The sequence below is a fragment of the Macrobrachium nipponense genome, chromosome 7, assembly GCF_015104395.2.
Source record: "Macrobrachium nipponense isolate FS-2020 chromosome 7, ASM1510439v2, whole genome shotgun sequence".
NCBI lineage: Eukaryota > Metazoa > Arthropoda > Malacostraca > Decapoda > Palaemonidae > Macrobrachium > Macrobrachium nipponense.
Genome location: NC_061109.1, coordinates 12,799,466 through 12,815,799, shown reverse-complemented (window position 1 = coordinate 12,815,799; position 16,334 = coordinate 12,799,466). Strand labels below are relative to the sequence as shown.

At 39.1% G+C, this 16,334-nt stretch overlaps 1 protein-coding gene across 1 annotated transcript in view; it reads left to right on the top strand.

The window, feature by feature from the left end:
* Positions 1 to 14,295, top strand: part of LOC135217315 (uncharacterized) — a 62,669-nt gene extending 48,374 nt beyond the window's left edge. Inside the window, exon 3 of the mRNA XM_064253101.1 lies at positions 10,460 to 14,295. Coding sequence (XP_064109171.1) covers positions 10,460 to 11,017 — 558 coding nt within the window. The 3' untranslated portion in view covers positions 11,018 to 14,295. The remainder of the gene's footprint in view (positions 1 to 10,459) is intronic.
* Positions 14,296 to 16,334: the final 2,039 nt, after the last annotated feature.

Below are 16,334 nucleotides of genomic sequence, written 5' to 3'. Positions count from 1 at the left end.
TATATATGCACACCAAACTTGATAAATATACATACACACACACTTGATACACAAAATTATATCAGTATCCATTCCGTACAAATATACTGCAGAATTATGAAGAAGCAAAGAAAATGAGGCCCGCTAGCCTACCTCTTGCTTAGGAGAAAGCCATCCCCTCATCTCCGACTTCACCCAAGCAAAAGAGAGAGAGAGAGAGAGAGAGAGAGAGAGAGAGAGAGAGAGAGAGAGAGAGAGAGAGAGGGGGGGGGGGGGGGCGAGGGCACCCTTATGCCTAAAGTCATAGGCCTCCAAGCTCAGCTGCTGCGCTCAAGTCTCTGTTAACTTTTGGCATTCTCACGAGACTCGGAGGGTCACCCTCGCGTGGTTTCCCAAAAGTTGACGGGTCCACGTAGAGCATCTATTTGAAATTCAAATTCATTTTTCTCCCTCCCCCAACCCCCAACCAACGTCTCTGCTAACCCTCCTCCCCCTCTTTATCCAAGAATCGTCCCCGCATCTCTTGTTCCCCTGCTGGGGCCGTTGGAGACTGCGACCCAGAAATCATACATCAGTTCGTGTGAGAAATTAGGTCAAGAGATGAATGAGTAATGGATGTGTGTGTGTGTGTGTGTGTGTGTGTGTGATGAGAGCTATATCATTCGTGTGGCTTGTATTAATATAATTATTCACTGGCGCTGCATTTGTGAAAATACAATAATCCACAAACTTGATAAGCTGCCGTTTAATGTGTATTTTTCTTTCTTCATGGTTTTGAATTTTTTGCGAACTGAAATTTTACCAAAGTAATATATACAAATAAATAAAAAGCATAGTTTCCTTACCAAATTATATATAAAATTTGCTTTGTTGTTTAAAAGAAATATCTTATCCTTTATATATAGATATATATATATATATATATATAATATATATATATATGTGTGTGTGTGTGTGTGTGTGTGTGTGTGTGTGTGTGTGTGTGTGTGTATGTATGTATCCCAAGGAATCCGGTATTTTTCCTCAAAACTAACCTATCTCAAGCTAACAGAGTGACAGGAAATTCCCAAGAGATCTCAGCACATACAATCCTTATTTGGAGTAATATCCGTCAACCTTAAGGTTACCAAAATGCAAATATGCAGACGAAAAGACAAACAGACGATTAAAAAACTCCCGTTCAGACACACCGACCCACTCATACGAAGAAAACCAACTTTTATCCAATTTCATGCTTGAAGGAGCTGCTGCTGCTGCTGGTCGCTTCGCTGTCTCATTCTCAACACCAAGGCCACTGAAACTATGATTTGGGTCTAGTGAATTATCAAGAGCAACGAGGAAAAGAAGGGAAAAAACGAGGGGGAGGGTCAATTAATGGCGACGTTTAGTGGATCATGCCTAGCAGAGGACGGAGGAGAGAGAGAGAGAGAGAGAGACCTTACAGACCTTACAAACCTTACATTCTTTCGGGTTGCCCCAGGTCCCTTCAGTGTGAGGCCACCCTCTAATGTTCTAACCAGAGAGAGAGGAGAGAGAGAGACGAGGGGGGGGATTGAGAGAAGAGAGAGGGGGGGGGGGTGGGGGGGCACACTTCCTTCCCCATAAAGTCAAGAAACGAGGGAACGAATACTTAACGTTTTAATCGATTGGAAGGAAATTCCGATAACTACCGCAACAATAACTCCCGAGAGCCAGAGCGGATATTGGAAGTGAAAGGAGCCCGACAGAGCCATCGTCAATCAGGAGGTGACGTTAATGGTTTCAAAATGACTGCGTGGGGGACGCACATGCGCCAAAGCTGTTCTCTATATCCATTTCAACTAACTTTTCCAGACAGTCTTAGGAACAGTAGTACCCAGGAGAACTTCGTAGATTTTATTTATTTTGGTTTCTATAGATTTTTGGCATTATGCCAAGCACTGGGGGCAACTAAGGTCATTTAGCGCTGAAACGAAGATTGACAAGAAAAGGTTTGGAAGGTGTTACAGGAGGAAAACCTCAGAGCAATTCCATTATGAAACAATTGTTCAGAGGGAAGAGAGAGAATATGAACGAAGGTACTAGTAAAAGGAACGAAAGTAGTTGCAACTAGGGGCCGAAGGGACGCTGCAAAGATCCTTAAGGAATGCCTACATTGCACCGAATGAGGTGCACTGACGGCATTCGCCCCCTACGTGGGAGAACTTCGTAGAGCGACGTCGCCCGAGTCATTTTTCGTAATCACGGAAAGGAATTCTGTTTCCATTAACAAGGACTGATAAAATGACGTTGAATATAAAGTATGTAAATAGAAAAACAAACAAACGCCCCTCCCCCTTTTTTTTGCGTGAGTTAGTGATCAAGACGTATATTTTTCAGATTTTTCCCTCAACAATTAAATGTCCTCAAGTCTGAAATCCTGCTCAAACCACGCCACAAGAGTTTCCCCTCAAACATAAGTGTAAATATTACATTCCCAACTTAACGTGAAGTGGTCTTCGTATTGAATACTAATACTTAGCACTACTCTTACCAACAACAAGGATGAAATAAAAAAGGACACAATTTAAACAGATTCATCTATTCTCAGTTACAAGTGGAAACACAAAATAACCGAACAGACACACAGCCTAAACTCAGTACACCAAATAAATTAAAACGTGCTCAAATCTAAGGTGAAACAAAGCGGCGCTTCACCGACGAAAGTCAAAATAAATATGATATTAATTTATTAGAAATAATCTTTCTGTATTGTTTAACATACTACACACTATTTACTTGTTACAATTTCACTCTCACAAATAAACTCTAAATATCCTACCCTAAATTTCCAGTCTCTTTCACTCAACGCAAAACAACTTTTTCAGACCTTTTTAGGCTTTTCCATAGACCTTTCGAACCCCACCCCCCAAACAACAAGAAGAAAGTAGTTTGTAAACTTACTCCCCGAGAAAGGGAGAACTCGAGTTTACAAGCACCTCTCACAGGAATGGCGAGAAGGATCTGAGATATATATTGTACCAGTGCTACGGCAGAGGCCAAACACTGGGACCAAAAAGGTCATTCGGCTGGTGATGAATGAATGGAAGTGAAACTAGAAACTGCAAAAAGGCACAACCTCTCACACTTGAACACAAGCGCACAATCAATGCATTGACTCATATTTCCACACATCCATACACTTACAAAAATATACAATAAAATAAAAAATAACAATAAAACTTAAAATAAGTAACATTTACAATTACTTTTCTTTCAATTCATTAATGACCCTACACATTCATTATTTACCTACTTTTATATTTCATTAATTAAATTACAGTTCTACTACAAGAAGATTCCGTAATAACAAGATATTAAACAGCGTTACTCAATGTGATGAACAAAGAATGTCAAAAATCCACTACTCGGAGAATTCGTCTCGGAACAACGATCGTTTTCGAGATATTCCTGAGAATGGACGGAAAAGAACGCGACAAAAAGCGGGGATTCCGTACTTCTACAAAATTCAGGAATAAGTGAAGAGGCGTATGTATGAAGGGCATCGTGGTGACAACATAGCACCTGCGTTGTTAGCTATTTTAGAATCAATAAATCAATGAGGTTTCTAACTGGTTACTGATACTTTCACACTTAAAGGTGTGGTAACGGAACGGTTTCAGCAGCAGTCCTGTAGCTTTTCATTCTTGGTTCTGTTTCACTCTAGCTCTGTGTTGAGAGAGTAATAAAAAGCTCATAAATTTAATTCCAAGTTTTTAGAAGAATTAAAAAAAAAAGAGATTAATAGAATCCCATTTGTAACAGTGATGTCTTTGCTCAATCACATGCTTCAAGTTAATAAAATTAAATAAAACATACTTATCCACAAAATACATTAAAATATGAGAAAGAGTGAAACTAGGAAATGTAAATCACAATGAAGAGAAAATCTTTGCAATAAGCTAAACAAATCCCAGATTTGAATTTTAAAAAATACATATATCGAAACAGTTCCCCAAATTTCAAGGGGTTAATATTGCTTTAGAGTATAATAGTATAATAGCAACTTGACAATAATAATAAAAAATCCTGGATTTCTTCTCGAACAACTGTTAACTACTGCGAGTACACAATGAGTCGATCATTCTTACATAAAGCAATCAACTTATTCTTACAAAGCAATTTAAAGGTATTGTTGTAACATAAAAGCTATATAAAGGATATAGAAATTTAAAATTGGGATTTGCCTTTTTCATGTTCAACCAAGTAATTCCGTATGTTGATATTTTTCGCCTTCTAATTAATTTCATCCTCTCTCTCTCTCTCTCTCTCTCCAACGCAATCGTCACCAATTAGCGACGGATAAATAAGGGAAAAATAGATTCCTTCTATATTTCCTTAGGCACCGTACATAGTGTTAAACGTAAAGATAGATAAGATTAATAAGGCGTCACAATAAACAACAGACAAGGCAACAGATTCGGTGTCACACGAGCATACGACCTTCTTGCACGTATTTCCAAAGGTAGCTACTTAGATCTCAATACATGGTATGTTACTTGTACGCTCGCACATTCATTATGCAAGCATATATTCGCGCATTCGTTACATGGCGCCACGCTTAGATTTCTCGCGTTTGATTGCGAATACACTTCAAGAATAGAACTCTCTCTCTCTCTCTCTCTCTCTCTCTCTCTCTCTCTCTCTCTCTCTCTCTCTCTCTCTCTCGTTAGGGATTTCTAACAATTAAAAACCGTCAATATAAGGATAAAGCACATTATACATACATACACATATATGTGACTTTTGACAGAGAGAGAGAGAGAGAGAGAGAGCCACTAATTCGTTATTTCCAAACCAAACAACATATGTTGAAAACGCCGCGCTATTTGCTTAGCGGCCTTACTGTCTTTGAAGTAATTACTACATATAATTATACACACATATGTATATATATACATATATACACATACATATATATGTACACATATTTATACATTTCTATTTTCAATTTTATGTAGCCTGATATATTGCTGAGTTTTTATATATAAATGAATTAATATATATATAATAGATATATATATATATATAAAATACATATCATATATATATATATACACACATATACATACACATACAAAGGTGGAAAAACGAAGAGACTGAGTGTAGGTCCTAACCTACACCCAGTGTTATTTTTTCACCAGTGGTCGTGTGATAAACATATTTGTTAATAAGATGCACACAAAAAAAACACACACACACACACACACACACACACAGCTGTTTTTCCTTTTTGAGTAAGTGTCTTTAAGGATGAGCCTCCTGGCCCCATACCCTTCTTCTCATACAGTTTTCTTAGCAGAAGTTATCATTATACCCACTTTCAGCCAGTCCAGTTTGTCTGCAATCGGTTTCATGTCTCTTTAGAAGCAGACAGGTAGGTTCTCGTCTCCCGGGAAGTCATGTTTATATAGTCTCCATCTTTCATGATGTTGTCAGTTTCGACCCTTAAGAGTGACTTCACTTACGTGATCTTAATATTAAATTCACTGCATAAAATGTACTAAATTAAAGGCGGCGAAAAAAATCCCCATCCTCCGGTAGCATTGTTATTTAACTCATGATTGAGCCACCAACGAGATCACCCAGACGAAACTAACAAGACAGATTCAGCATTACATTTCAGCCTCCTTCAAGAACCAAAAGACGTTTATTGCGTAGGAGACTACTAAACATCCGAACCCTGTATTTATGGGAACGAAAGCTACTGACTCCTCACTGGTTTATAAATGAAGATGTTAAATTTCCCTACACTAGAGCACATCAAACCAAAGCCGAAACTACCCAATCCATTCACATCGCATTTACAAGCACCATTCGTCGTATATTACTCCACTGATTTCTTTCTTGGATACATGATTTAAGAGCTATTTGCATTCACTCAAAACATTTCTCACGATCATCTGTTTCACAAATCTATCAAGTAAACTCTGGCTACATTAATGCATTTGTATATCGGGAACAGCGCGAACAAGCAAAAAAAATAAATAAATAAATAAAAACAGGTGGTACACATAGTTGGCCAACAAATCACTGCAAATAGCAATTTCAACTTTTCCGCAACTCAAGAGTTCACATTAGAATCTTACTTCCCGTTCTTGATAAGAATATACACTGAGGACTAAAATATAGCGAAGCTGTTCGTTGAAAAGTTACTACTCCAATCCCACAGAAATGAGACGCGTAAGGGGAGCAGAGACTTCCAAGTTTGGGCAGAAACAGAACTTGGAGAACATGAAGACAAAGGAGTTGAGTCAAGTTGAATATAAAATTTAGGCCAAAGGCCAAGCACTGGGATCTATGTGGTCATTCAGCGATGAAATGGAAATTGACGGTAAAATTTGAGAGGTGTAACAGGAGGAAAAGTGGTTGCAGCTAAGGGCGAAGGGACGCTGCAAAGAACCTTAAGTAATACCTACTGCCTACAGTGCACCGCGTGAGGTCCACTGACGGTACTAACCCCCTACGGGAAGGACAAAGCAGGAGTAACCAACATATAAGGGGATGTGTTGCGGAAGATACATTGACGTATCATAAAACAAAACTCCTGAAGAAAAATGTACAAAAAAATAAATAAATAAATAAATTAGAAAAAAAAACCGTACAACTTCTCATACCTCATACAGCGCGCACACATACAGTAGCACAGGGGATTACAAGGCCCCACGCTGGTACGTTGAAACATTTAGAGTAGAAAAAATAATGGTGGAAAGTTTGTTTTGAAAATATGCATCGTAAATAAAACCACCAAAAATAGGGTTGATATGCTTCTCCCCCTTTTTCTTAGTAACACAGGGTTTTTGCATGAATAATGACTCACTCTCTCTCTCTCAATACACAAAATTACCAGCCAGAATCTTCGTCTGACCTATACAAAGAACATTTTGCATTGCTTGATGTATTTATGTCACTCAAAATCTCCGAAAAATTCAACTGCTTCTTTTTTTTTTTTTTTTTTTTTTAGTTTGTATGGTGTTTTTACGTTGCATAGAAACAGCAAAAATTATTGAGCAACGGGACCAATGGCTTTACGGGACTTCCGAATTACGTCGAGAATGAACTATCACCAGAAATACACATCTCTGACCCCTCAATGGAATGCCCGAGAATTGAACTCGAGGCCACCGAGGTGGCAGGCTAAGACCCAACAAAGACACTGAGGCCCAACTGGCACTGTCGTTGATACAATATTCAATGTGTCTACTTCAACTAAGTGAGAGAGAAGAGTACTTGAATTTTCTTATAAGTGAGAAAAGGACATAAAATGAAGGAAGCGTACCATATATATAATCAAGCACAGTTAATTTACAAATTCTATACAGTACAAAGTCAGCACCGAAAGGGAGATGAGATGAGATACTACACTCAGATACAAAGTGTAAACAATAATTCATTCCCCTAAATGAGGGCAAAACAAGAAGCTACAAAAGACGACAAACAAAGGACCAGCAAACCATCTTTCCTGTTCTTTTAGAACGAACTATAATTTTTTCCTGCTCACGAAGTAAGGAAGAAAAAATGACCACCATTCTTACTCTACCGGCACAACCCCCTTCCCCCCACCCCAACTTGGCCAGACAGAACTTTTCTCATTAAAATATCCAGTGAATTTCCATTTTATTGCCTCTGTTAGCAAGGCGCTCCCGATCATTTTCCTTCCGATTGCCGTTAGCAGAGGTGTATTTCTCTCTCTCTCTCTCACATTGGAATCCTCTTAACCAAATTTTCTGAATAACGATTTGCGTCATAAGCCACACGAAGCTGCAATTCTGGCAACCAACCCCCTTGGTCCATGTCTTAGGTTCGCCTGCCTGTGACTACTGCTTCCCTTGGACTTTAATCTGGTAACACTGTTGAAAAGCGAGAGAATTACGGGGAAATCAGTGCCCGTCGTGTCTTTGCCCCTCGTGTGGATGGGGCTATATTAAACTGTTATACTTGCAGGCTCGTTTCACTCACGAAGGCGATTCGCTACGAAAGAGAATAAGCGATAAAGTAATGAGAGAAAAGTGAAGGCCTAGAAATGTTGGACAATAACATGGCTTTGTAAATACTCAAATACGAAATTACATCTCCGGTAATGTTATAGACGCTGCATTCACACACTGGCTTCCGTGCATTTTGACGGTCACTCACCCAAATACTGACCCGACTCAATATCGCCCACCCTTGAGAATAGGCAGTTGAAGGGTACTTTAAATGCAGTTTTTGGTGGGTGTTCGGTCCCTGTCGCTTAGTGCCCGACGTCTTCGTCTTATCAGCAAGGGACCCAAAATCCATTATACCTAAGCAACAGATCAAATAAATTCTAGCTATCATACCGTGGTGGTTTACAGCAATTTCATCCCATACAGACTTGCAAGAACAGGAATGTTAACATTCTCGGGAACCATCCCTATTAGAGAGAGAGAGAGAGAGAGAGAGAGAGAGAGAGAGAGAGAGAGAGAGAGAGAGAGAGAGAGAGAGAGACTATCCATAATCTAAACTCACCCCTTCGTAATCACGACCGTTTTTATCTTGAGTTTTCTAACATACTTATGTTGAAGAGGAATGATGCACAGTGGTAGCAATTGTTATTTGATATGCTTTGTAGACAACACAAACAAACATACGTGCATATGGTTGGAAAATATATCCACACCTGATGCGAGCAAGCGCGAGTTACACATTCATTAGCCAAAGCAAAGCTGTTCGGCCCAGGTCAAGTACCTTCCTTAAAAACCACACATTGTAAATATTTCTTACGTAATAAATGGACCGACATTTTACATTCCTAAAACGAAAACTACATAAAGAACTATTTTTTTTTTTCCCTAGAAAAATAGGACGCCTCCGTTTTAGTCACCACAGCATATATCATGTCTCTAGCATTTACCACGTCGACCTTTATCTCAATGCTTCAGTTTGGAGACTAAAAGACAAAACAAGTTTTGCGCTCCCATAGTGTTAACAAAATAGTTTTACTAGACCACCGAGATGACTACCAGTACACAAACACAGCTGGCATGAAGGAATTTTTTTAAAGATTAAATTAAAATTTAGCAAAAAGTTTATGACTGAATTCATTTCAATGTTGAAGCTTCTGATAAAATTTTATTGATCGATATATATCCAAACCTTGATTGTCGATGCTGATTATACTTTGGAGACATTCACACACCTAATGTTTTAATTGTTATCGTTACTTTACATTCAGAGCATTCACAAGGGGTAATGTGGATTACTTATTATTCATTAGAACCCGTGAGTTAGGTGAGCACAGCCTATTCGGAGGCGTGTCATGATTTCTTGCGTATACCTCTCTCTTTGGATTTTTGTTTTAAGTTATTACCTACAGGTTCTTCATTCGGACCTTTCCCAGATTAGTGAACCCCCGCCCCCCCCCCCACCCCCCAACGAAATATTAGTCCTAGATAACTACCCCCGAAAACCCTTCCTGGGGAGTCACTGCCTAGGAAAGATACCTTCTTTCCAAATATTTTGCTATCTATTTAAAAATACTTTTTTTCATGTGTGCTATATAATTAATGGGGATATTTCCATTTCCTTTGATCTCTATAGGGGCAGGAATCCAACATATAGCTATATTTTTCCTATTATTATGTAACTTATGAAGTAATAACTTAATTAGTTGTAGCATAGTACATTTTGGTTTGTATCTGTTGTAGTACAATATTTTTTGGTTTGTACCTCTGAATAGGTTCAACAGCGCTTACCGAGTTGCTACAAATCAGAAAATTATTGAATGTTTCCATCTTTAATTTATTTTTATGACTGATGCAACTGTGAATGTTGAAGCATTATTACGTAGGGGGAACAGATATCTTTTGTCTTGGGATACTGCAGCATATCCCACTCCGTCTGTCTATATTACACGTCATGTGGACGTTGACGGATTATACTTGCTGCTGTATGATATCTATGGTGTTCTGGGGCATAAATGTTTTCATAATTATTTTATGTTGGTGCAAATTCTTATTTTAGTCATAATTCATAGTTCATGGAGGTAGTTTTACTGTTGAAGGTAACTGTATATTTTCCTATTCGGTAACTCAAATATTCTTAAAGCGAGATCTATCGAAGTTTAATATTACGAGCGCTTGAGGCAAAAACCATATTTGGACATTATACAGACAACGAATCTTCATTCTAACTTATTTGAACTACTTCATGTTACGCGTTGGTCTCCGTAATATCTTAAAATTCCCATTAATGCCACACTATTTAAATTTGAACTACTTCATGTTACGCGTTGGTCTCCGTAATATCTTAAAATTCCCATTAATGCCACACTATTTAAATGATAAGACTTGGAAGAATGAATCGTGTAGGATGACGTTTAACTTCGATTTATTCTGAGCACCACCTGGAAATAAACTATTTATGTCAATGAACGAAGAATAAGGATCGTTATCGTTCACCAAGATACTTTCTAAACAACATTCTTCTTTCTTTCTTTCAGACGGCACACATCCCCTACCTGACGGAGAACCACGGCATCGTGGTGAAGAAGTGGATGAAGGACTCCCCTCCCCCCTACGAGTCTCCTCCAGACTACAGCAGTCTCTCCCCAGAGCTCATCATGGACGCAAAGACTCTCCAGGAGCTGGTCACCACCACCGCCACTTCTCAGTCTCAAAACCCGCCCGTGGGCGTCCACACCACAGCCATCACGACCTCCTCCTCTTCGCCCGCCTGCCAGGGGAGGTCGTCATCGCCCCTCTGCACGACGCCTCTCTTCAGCACCTCCTTCTGCGACACCCCGAGGAGTCTCACGCCCACCATGATGTCCGAGAGCAAAGTTTACGAGAGCCCGCCTTCGCCCATCTTCAGCACCCATCACTTCCCGACCTCCACCAGCTCTTACGTCTCCTCGTCACTCTCAACCTCGGCGGCCTCTGCTACAGTGCCTTCTGCCGTGTATGGACAGCCAGGCGTCCCTCCTCCCGCCTACGAGAGCCTGAGACTCTACAGCAGCAGCCAAGAGGCGGCGGCGGGGAGAAGGAAGGACAATCACTGACGCGTCGAGACGACGAAGCGGCCCACCAGTCAACCTCCAGAGTCAATCAACCATTCAATCATCAGTAGACTTCTTGGTAGACTTCAGATAGACTAGGCTAGGAGGCTCTAGGATCCACTCTCCATTTTTGGTCAATTCTAAGCGTTAGTGTCATCATGACTAGCTTTAAGGCCTTTTTCTAGTAGTCTACTACAGTCATTATACTTATGAAGGAGTACAGATCTAAGTATTTACCGCATCACTTTCACTTGTGGTTAATTGTGCTTATGACTCGATTCCATCAAGACGGGAATGGCGCCTCTGTGTCTCATGATGCATATTAAAAGGAAATCAGTGACTGATTATTAACAAAAAAATATAAAGACATAACAATCATATAATACTGAATTAGGATAATAGTGCGTTATTTGGATGACTGCCGGTGGGAGACAAGTGTCTCTCTCTCCAGGAGCACAGATATTCAACAACACTTTGAGGCAAAGCACAGGTTTTCCTGAAGGACATTCCAATGGACGAGTGCAGAAAAGTTTGTTTCTTTAAATCAATCGTACTCACTTCATCCCAAAGAGGTCACTGGAAACTAATTAAGCTAATAACAAAGGCCAATTCTGCCAAATCTTGGATCTGATACTCCGGCTTAAGTGGTGTTCCGTCCATGTGTGACTGAGATTTTTTTTTCCTTTTTTTTTAAACAGAACTTGTTTTTCCCTCGGTCGAACGAAAGACCGGTGCGAATATGTTTAACGAGTGTGTGTCGTGTGTGCTTGAGTCATTATGAGCATTCTTAGGCGTATTTTCAATCACCAATGTCTCTTTATTCGATGTTGTTTAAGGCAAGCTCAGTGGCACCGATCTAATTCGATGAAATCTTTCCCCTAACAGGAAATGTCGAAATGTTTCCATCGCGGGATCGTCCGTCTCACTTCAAATCGCGACGAAGTCGGTCGGTCAGTCCTCTCTCGATTCCGACGAAAAGTGAGCGGGAATCTCATTCAGGAAGCCCGGCTTCGCGATCCAGATACGGTGCCGGAAACATGTCGCTATCCGCGGAAACACGATGCGCATCCATGTTCATTCTGGAGCCGATTCTGGTTACAGCGATTTTGACGGCGATCACACCCCCCACCCTTGCCCCAAAAGTTCGGAGAAGTCCCTTGACGAGGACGGCAAGAGAAGCAGCGCTGTGCCCTATGCCAGAGGATCAATGGAGCACAATAACCATTCCCGATAGAAAACAGAGCCGCCTATCTTGGAACGGATATGGGATCGTAGTTTATTCTTTTCCAATTTGCTCGTTAGTATTTAATTCTGGGTGTTACTTGTAAATCTGGATCTCTACGTTGTACTTAAAATAGTTATGACGATGCAGAAAAGGCAAATCATACACATGGCTTGCAGAGAATGACTCACGGGGGCTTTCAAGCGAGAGTTCTCTTATATAATATATATATGTTGTTATTCCCAAAATCTGAAATTAGGTGTTGTAACGAGTGCATGTCTGTATCTAGCTTTCCTTCGCCCCGCTGCGCTTTGCTTCTTGTTATACTTACCTTGGGGTTCACAAAAAACAAAAAAGCAAAATAAAAAAAATTAAAAATGACACGGAAACTTCATCGTCACACTGACTGGACCACTTTCTCTCTCTTCACCTCAATAAATGAGGGAGGAAAGAAATCTTGACCCTAACTGTAAGTATAACAACAGCAAACACTTCTGTGGGAAGGACGACCAAGTGGCTTTCATCATCTTTGTTTCTGTAAGTAAGGGACAGGTTATACGACTGAAGGAATCGAAGGAAGCAAGAAGCCTTTTTATTCTAACGAGGAGGAGGAGGAGGAGGAGGAGGAGGAGGAGGAGGTCAAACGTCATTCGCCTTACGTTTAGATAGATAGCCGTCTCTCAACGCTGACTGCCTTTAAGATTAAGATGCTCTCTCTCTCTCTCTCTCTCTCTCTCTCTCTCTCTCTCTCTCTCTCTCTCTCCTTTTACCCCTCATTTTTCTCTAGCAATCTCCAACTTTCCCAATTCATCATATCAGAGTTCAAGAAGAACCACAACCTCAAGGTGTGTTCACCCCATTTGCTTCTACGATAAGATGGCGTTCACTGCGTGCAGAACTTCACCTGAGATGAGATGCAGAGAGAACAGTCTTCTCAACGTATGCATAATAACGGCACTTACAAAATAAACGAGGAGAAAAGGACAAATAGCAGACAGCTGACGAAAGTGACGAAAAGAAGGGTTGGCAATAACGATCCCCACCGAGGCCAGCAAAGCACGTATGCATGTTGACACGCCCGATTTCTGCGTCCTTATACCCGTCAGTGGCAGATTTGCTCCCGGTGTCTTCTGTCCTGTATATAAATTGGTGTTCAGATATGGATTTTCTTTTTTTATTATCAATTTGATGTGGGATTGATGTACATAGCTCGCTGTGTCTGTCTATTTTTCTGTAAATAGATACCCAAACCGAGGAGGTCCTGGAAGTGGTCAAATTTCTCAGTCGAACCCAGTTTAGTGAGCGACGAAGCAAAAGAGCAGCAGATTCGAATTTCTCCTACCCGAGGACCCAATTGAAAGAGATCATACGTTCGGGGACTAGCGAAGATTTCTATTTCACCTTAAAAAACAAATATCTGAGGTCACTGCGAATACATTATCCACCACGAAATACCGGCAATTTCGTCAGCTAACGAAACATACAGGAAATATTGTCCCAATAAGGACGAGTCATACAAATAGGGTCTCACATCGAAACGAAAGGCTCCATTTACCAAAAAGGCTTCAGACTAATAATGGAGATTACGGAGGATTTCCAGTCACTGACTCAACGCTCGATCTACTGTTTTACTCTTTGTTTACCACAGTCCGAGTGCCAAACTCATTCCAAATTACGTACTGTTGGAAATAGACTTTCTTTTTGCTGTTGTAGCCACTTATGTAGATAACACCTTTTGATTACATTTCATCACATGTAAATGTTACCTAGTTTGGCGGATATATTGTTTGTTATTAATTTATATAACAAAGTTGTATATATATATGTTATTAACTTAATTCTATAAGTTAATGTATGTCTTGTTGTGTCCTGAGAGTTTTTATGTAGACACCCCGAGCTCAATTCTTCGAAGAGCTCCAACCTCGTTTGTTGCTCCTGTTCCCAACAACAAAATTTCATGGACCAGAGCACCACACAAATCATCCATCCAGCAATCTTTTCCAAATGCTTTGGAAGACGATGACGGCTTGCGACATGGTGATCATATATATATAATATATATATATATAATGATTCATATATATATATATATATATATATATATATATATATATATATATATATATATATATATGTATATAAGTTATATAATAATATAAATAATATAGATTAAATAAAATTAAATATATTATATATATAGATAAAAGTGCTATATTATATATTTATAAATAATATAAATATATATAAATAAATCGATATATATATATATATAATAATAATATAAGTATACTATAATTTATATCTTAAGATATAAGGATAAATATATAAACTATATATTATAAAATATAATATATTATAATTTTATCTGTGTTGTTCCTGTGTCTATTGTTTATGTATATGTGTGTGTGTATATATATATATATATATATATATATAATATATATATATATATATATATATATATATATATATATATATATATATTTAACAATATGGGAATCATTACACAGCAGAATATGGATATATTCAAAGGGTATAGTCATTTAAAACCTTTCGAGACGTCTTGTACTTCAGAAAATACGAAATAGCTATAGTAGATTCACATCACCCGTGCATTTGATGTCTAGGCCAGTCCCTCACGACGCTCCTGATTGGCTGTTGATATGCCAATCACGGGGCTGGAAACTCTCAGTCTCTCGAGAGTTCACATACGCAGGATGTAGGCTCCACCTCTCCTGAGGGAATACTTATGAAAGACGTATTCCTCAGGAGAGATGGAACATACATCCTACCCATGTGAACTCTCGAGAGAGACTGAGAGTTTCCAGACCAGTGATTGGCATATCAACAGCCAATCAGGAGCGTCGTAAGGGACTGGCCTAGATATCAAATGCACGATTGATGTGAATCTACTATAGTATAAAAGCAAGTGGAGTTTGTTCTAAGCGTGCAGTTCAATGCAGTTGGTTAAGAAGTATATGCATTGACATGGAACGCTCAAGCGATGGAAGACAAATCCTCACTCCGTCTACGGCTGCCGCCGAACGAGAGCCGTAGCCATGAGAGACTGAAGTAACTGGCAAGAACCTCTCCGTGAGAATTAACGAGTTAGTCTCTCGTAGTTAACACTATACTACTAAACGAGGTGCTGCCGAAAAGCACTACAACTCAACTATGATTCTCACCAGGTCCGTTGGATGGATTTTGTAGGGTTAACTGTTCATTCTTCACAACTTGTTTTGTTTGCAGAGGAATTATGACAGACAGACAGATTACATTCAAAACAAACATATACACACACACACACTACTACACCTTCACGCTCTCACACACGCTAATCTGAAAAGTAAATACGTATATAATAATGATTACGCGTCTCCACCCGAGTCCATCGCTGTGTCACAAATGATCCTACTCATTGAGTAGTAGGCAAACGCTCTCCGAGACCATCCAATTGTCAAATGATGCTATTATGAAAGGAAAAAAAAAGGGTTCCGTTCTCACACAACCACACAAATATATCAAATTAATAATATATATATATATATATATATATATATATATATATATATATATATATATATATATATACACACACACACACACACTCAAACACAAATGTGTAACCATCAGAAGACCCTCATTCTGTTCTTTCTTTTCGAACCCTTCGCCAGTTCATCGTTAAACGTAAAACCGAAAAAATGTTAGGAAACCCCCTGTATCATCATTCACCCATTGAATGAAGCTTTCTGAAAGATGTTTATATAATGTGTGTATTAGGCTGTGTGTAGAATTTGTAATAATATTTTATATATGTTTAATAAAAAAAATGTCTACATTTTCCTCTTTTCTATAGACAACCTTTCAAAATGCTAACGCGCTATTCTTGTTTCGAATCAAATGCCTATTTTTTCAGGTTACGCAAATCTTTTTCGCTAAAACAAAATGCTTCGATAAAAAGTGAGACAGAAAGATGAAGCCGACTTTATTGACAAAGTAAATTTACGTCACTGTAGCACTTCACGACTTAAAATCATTTCTAAATCGCAGAATTGATACCTGAATATGAATACAATAATCACTCAAAAAGTATCCCAA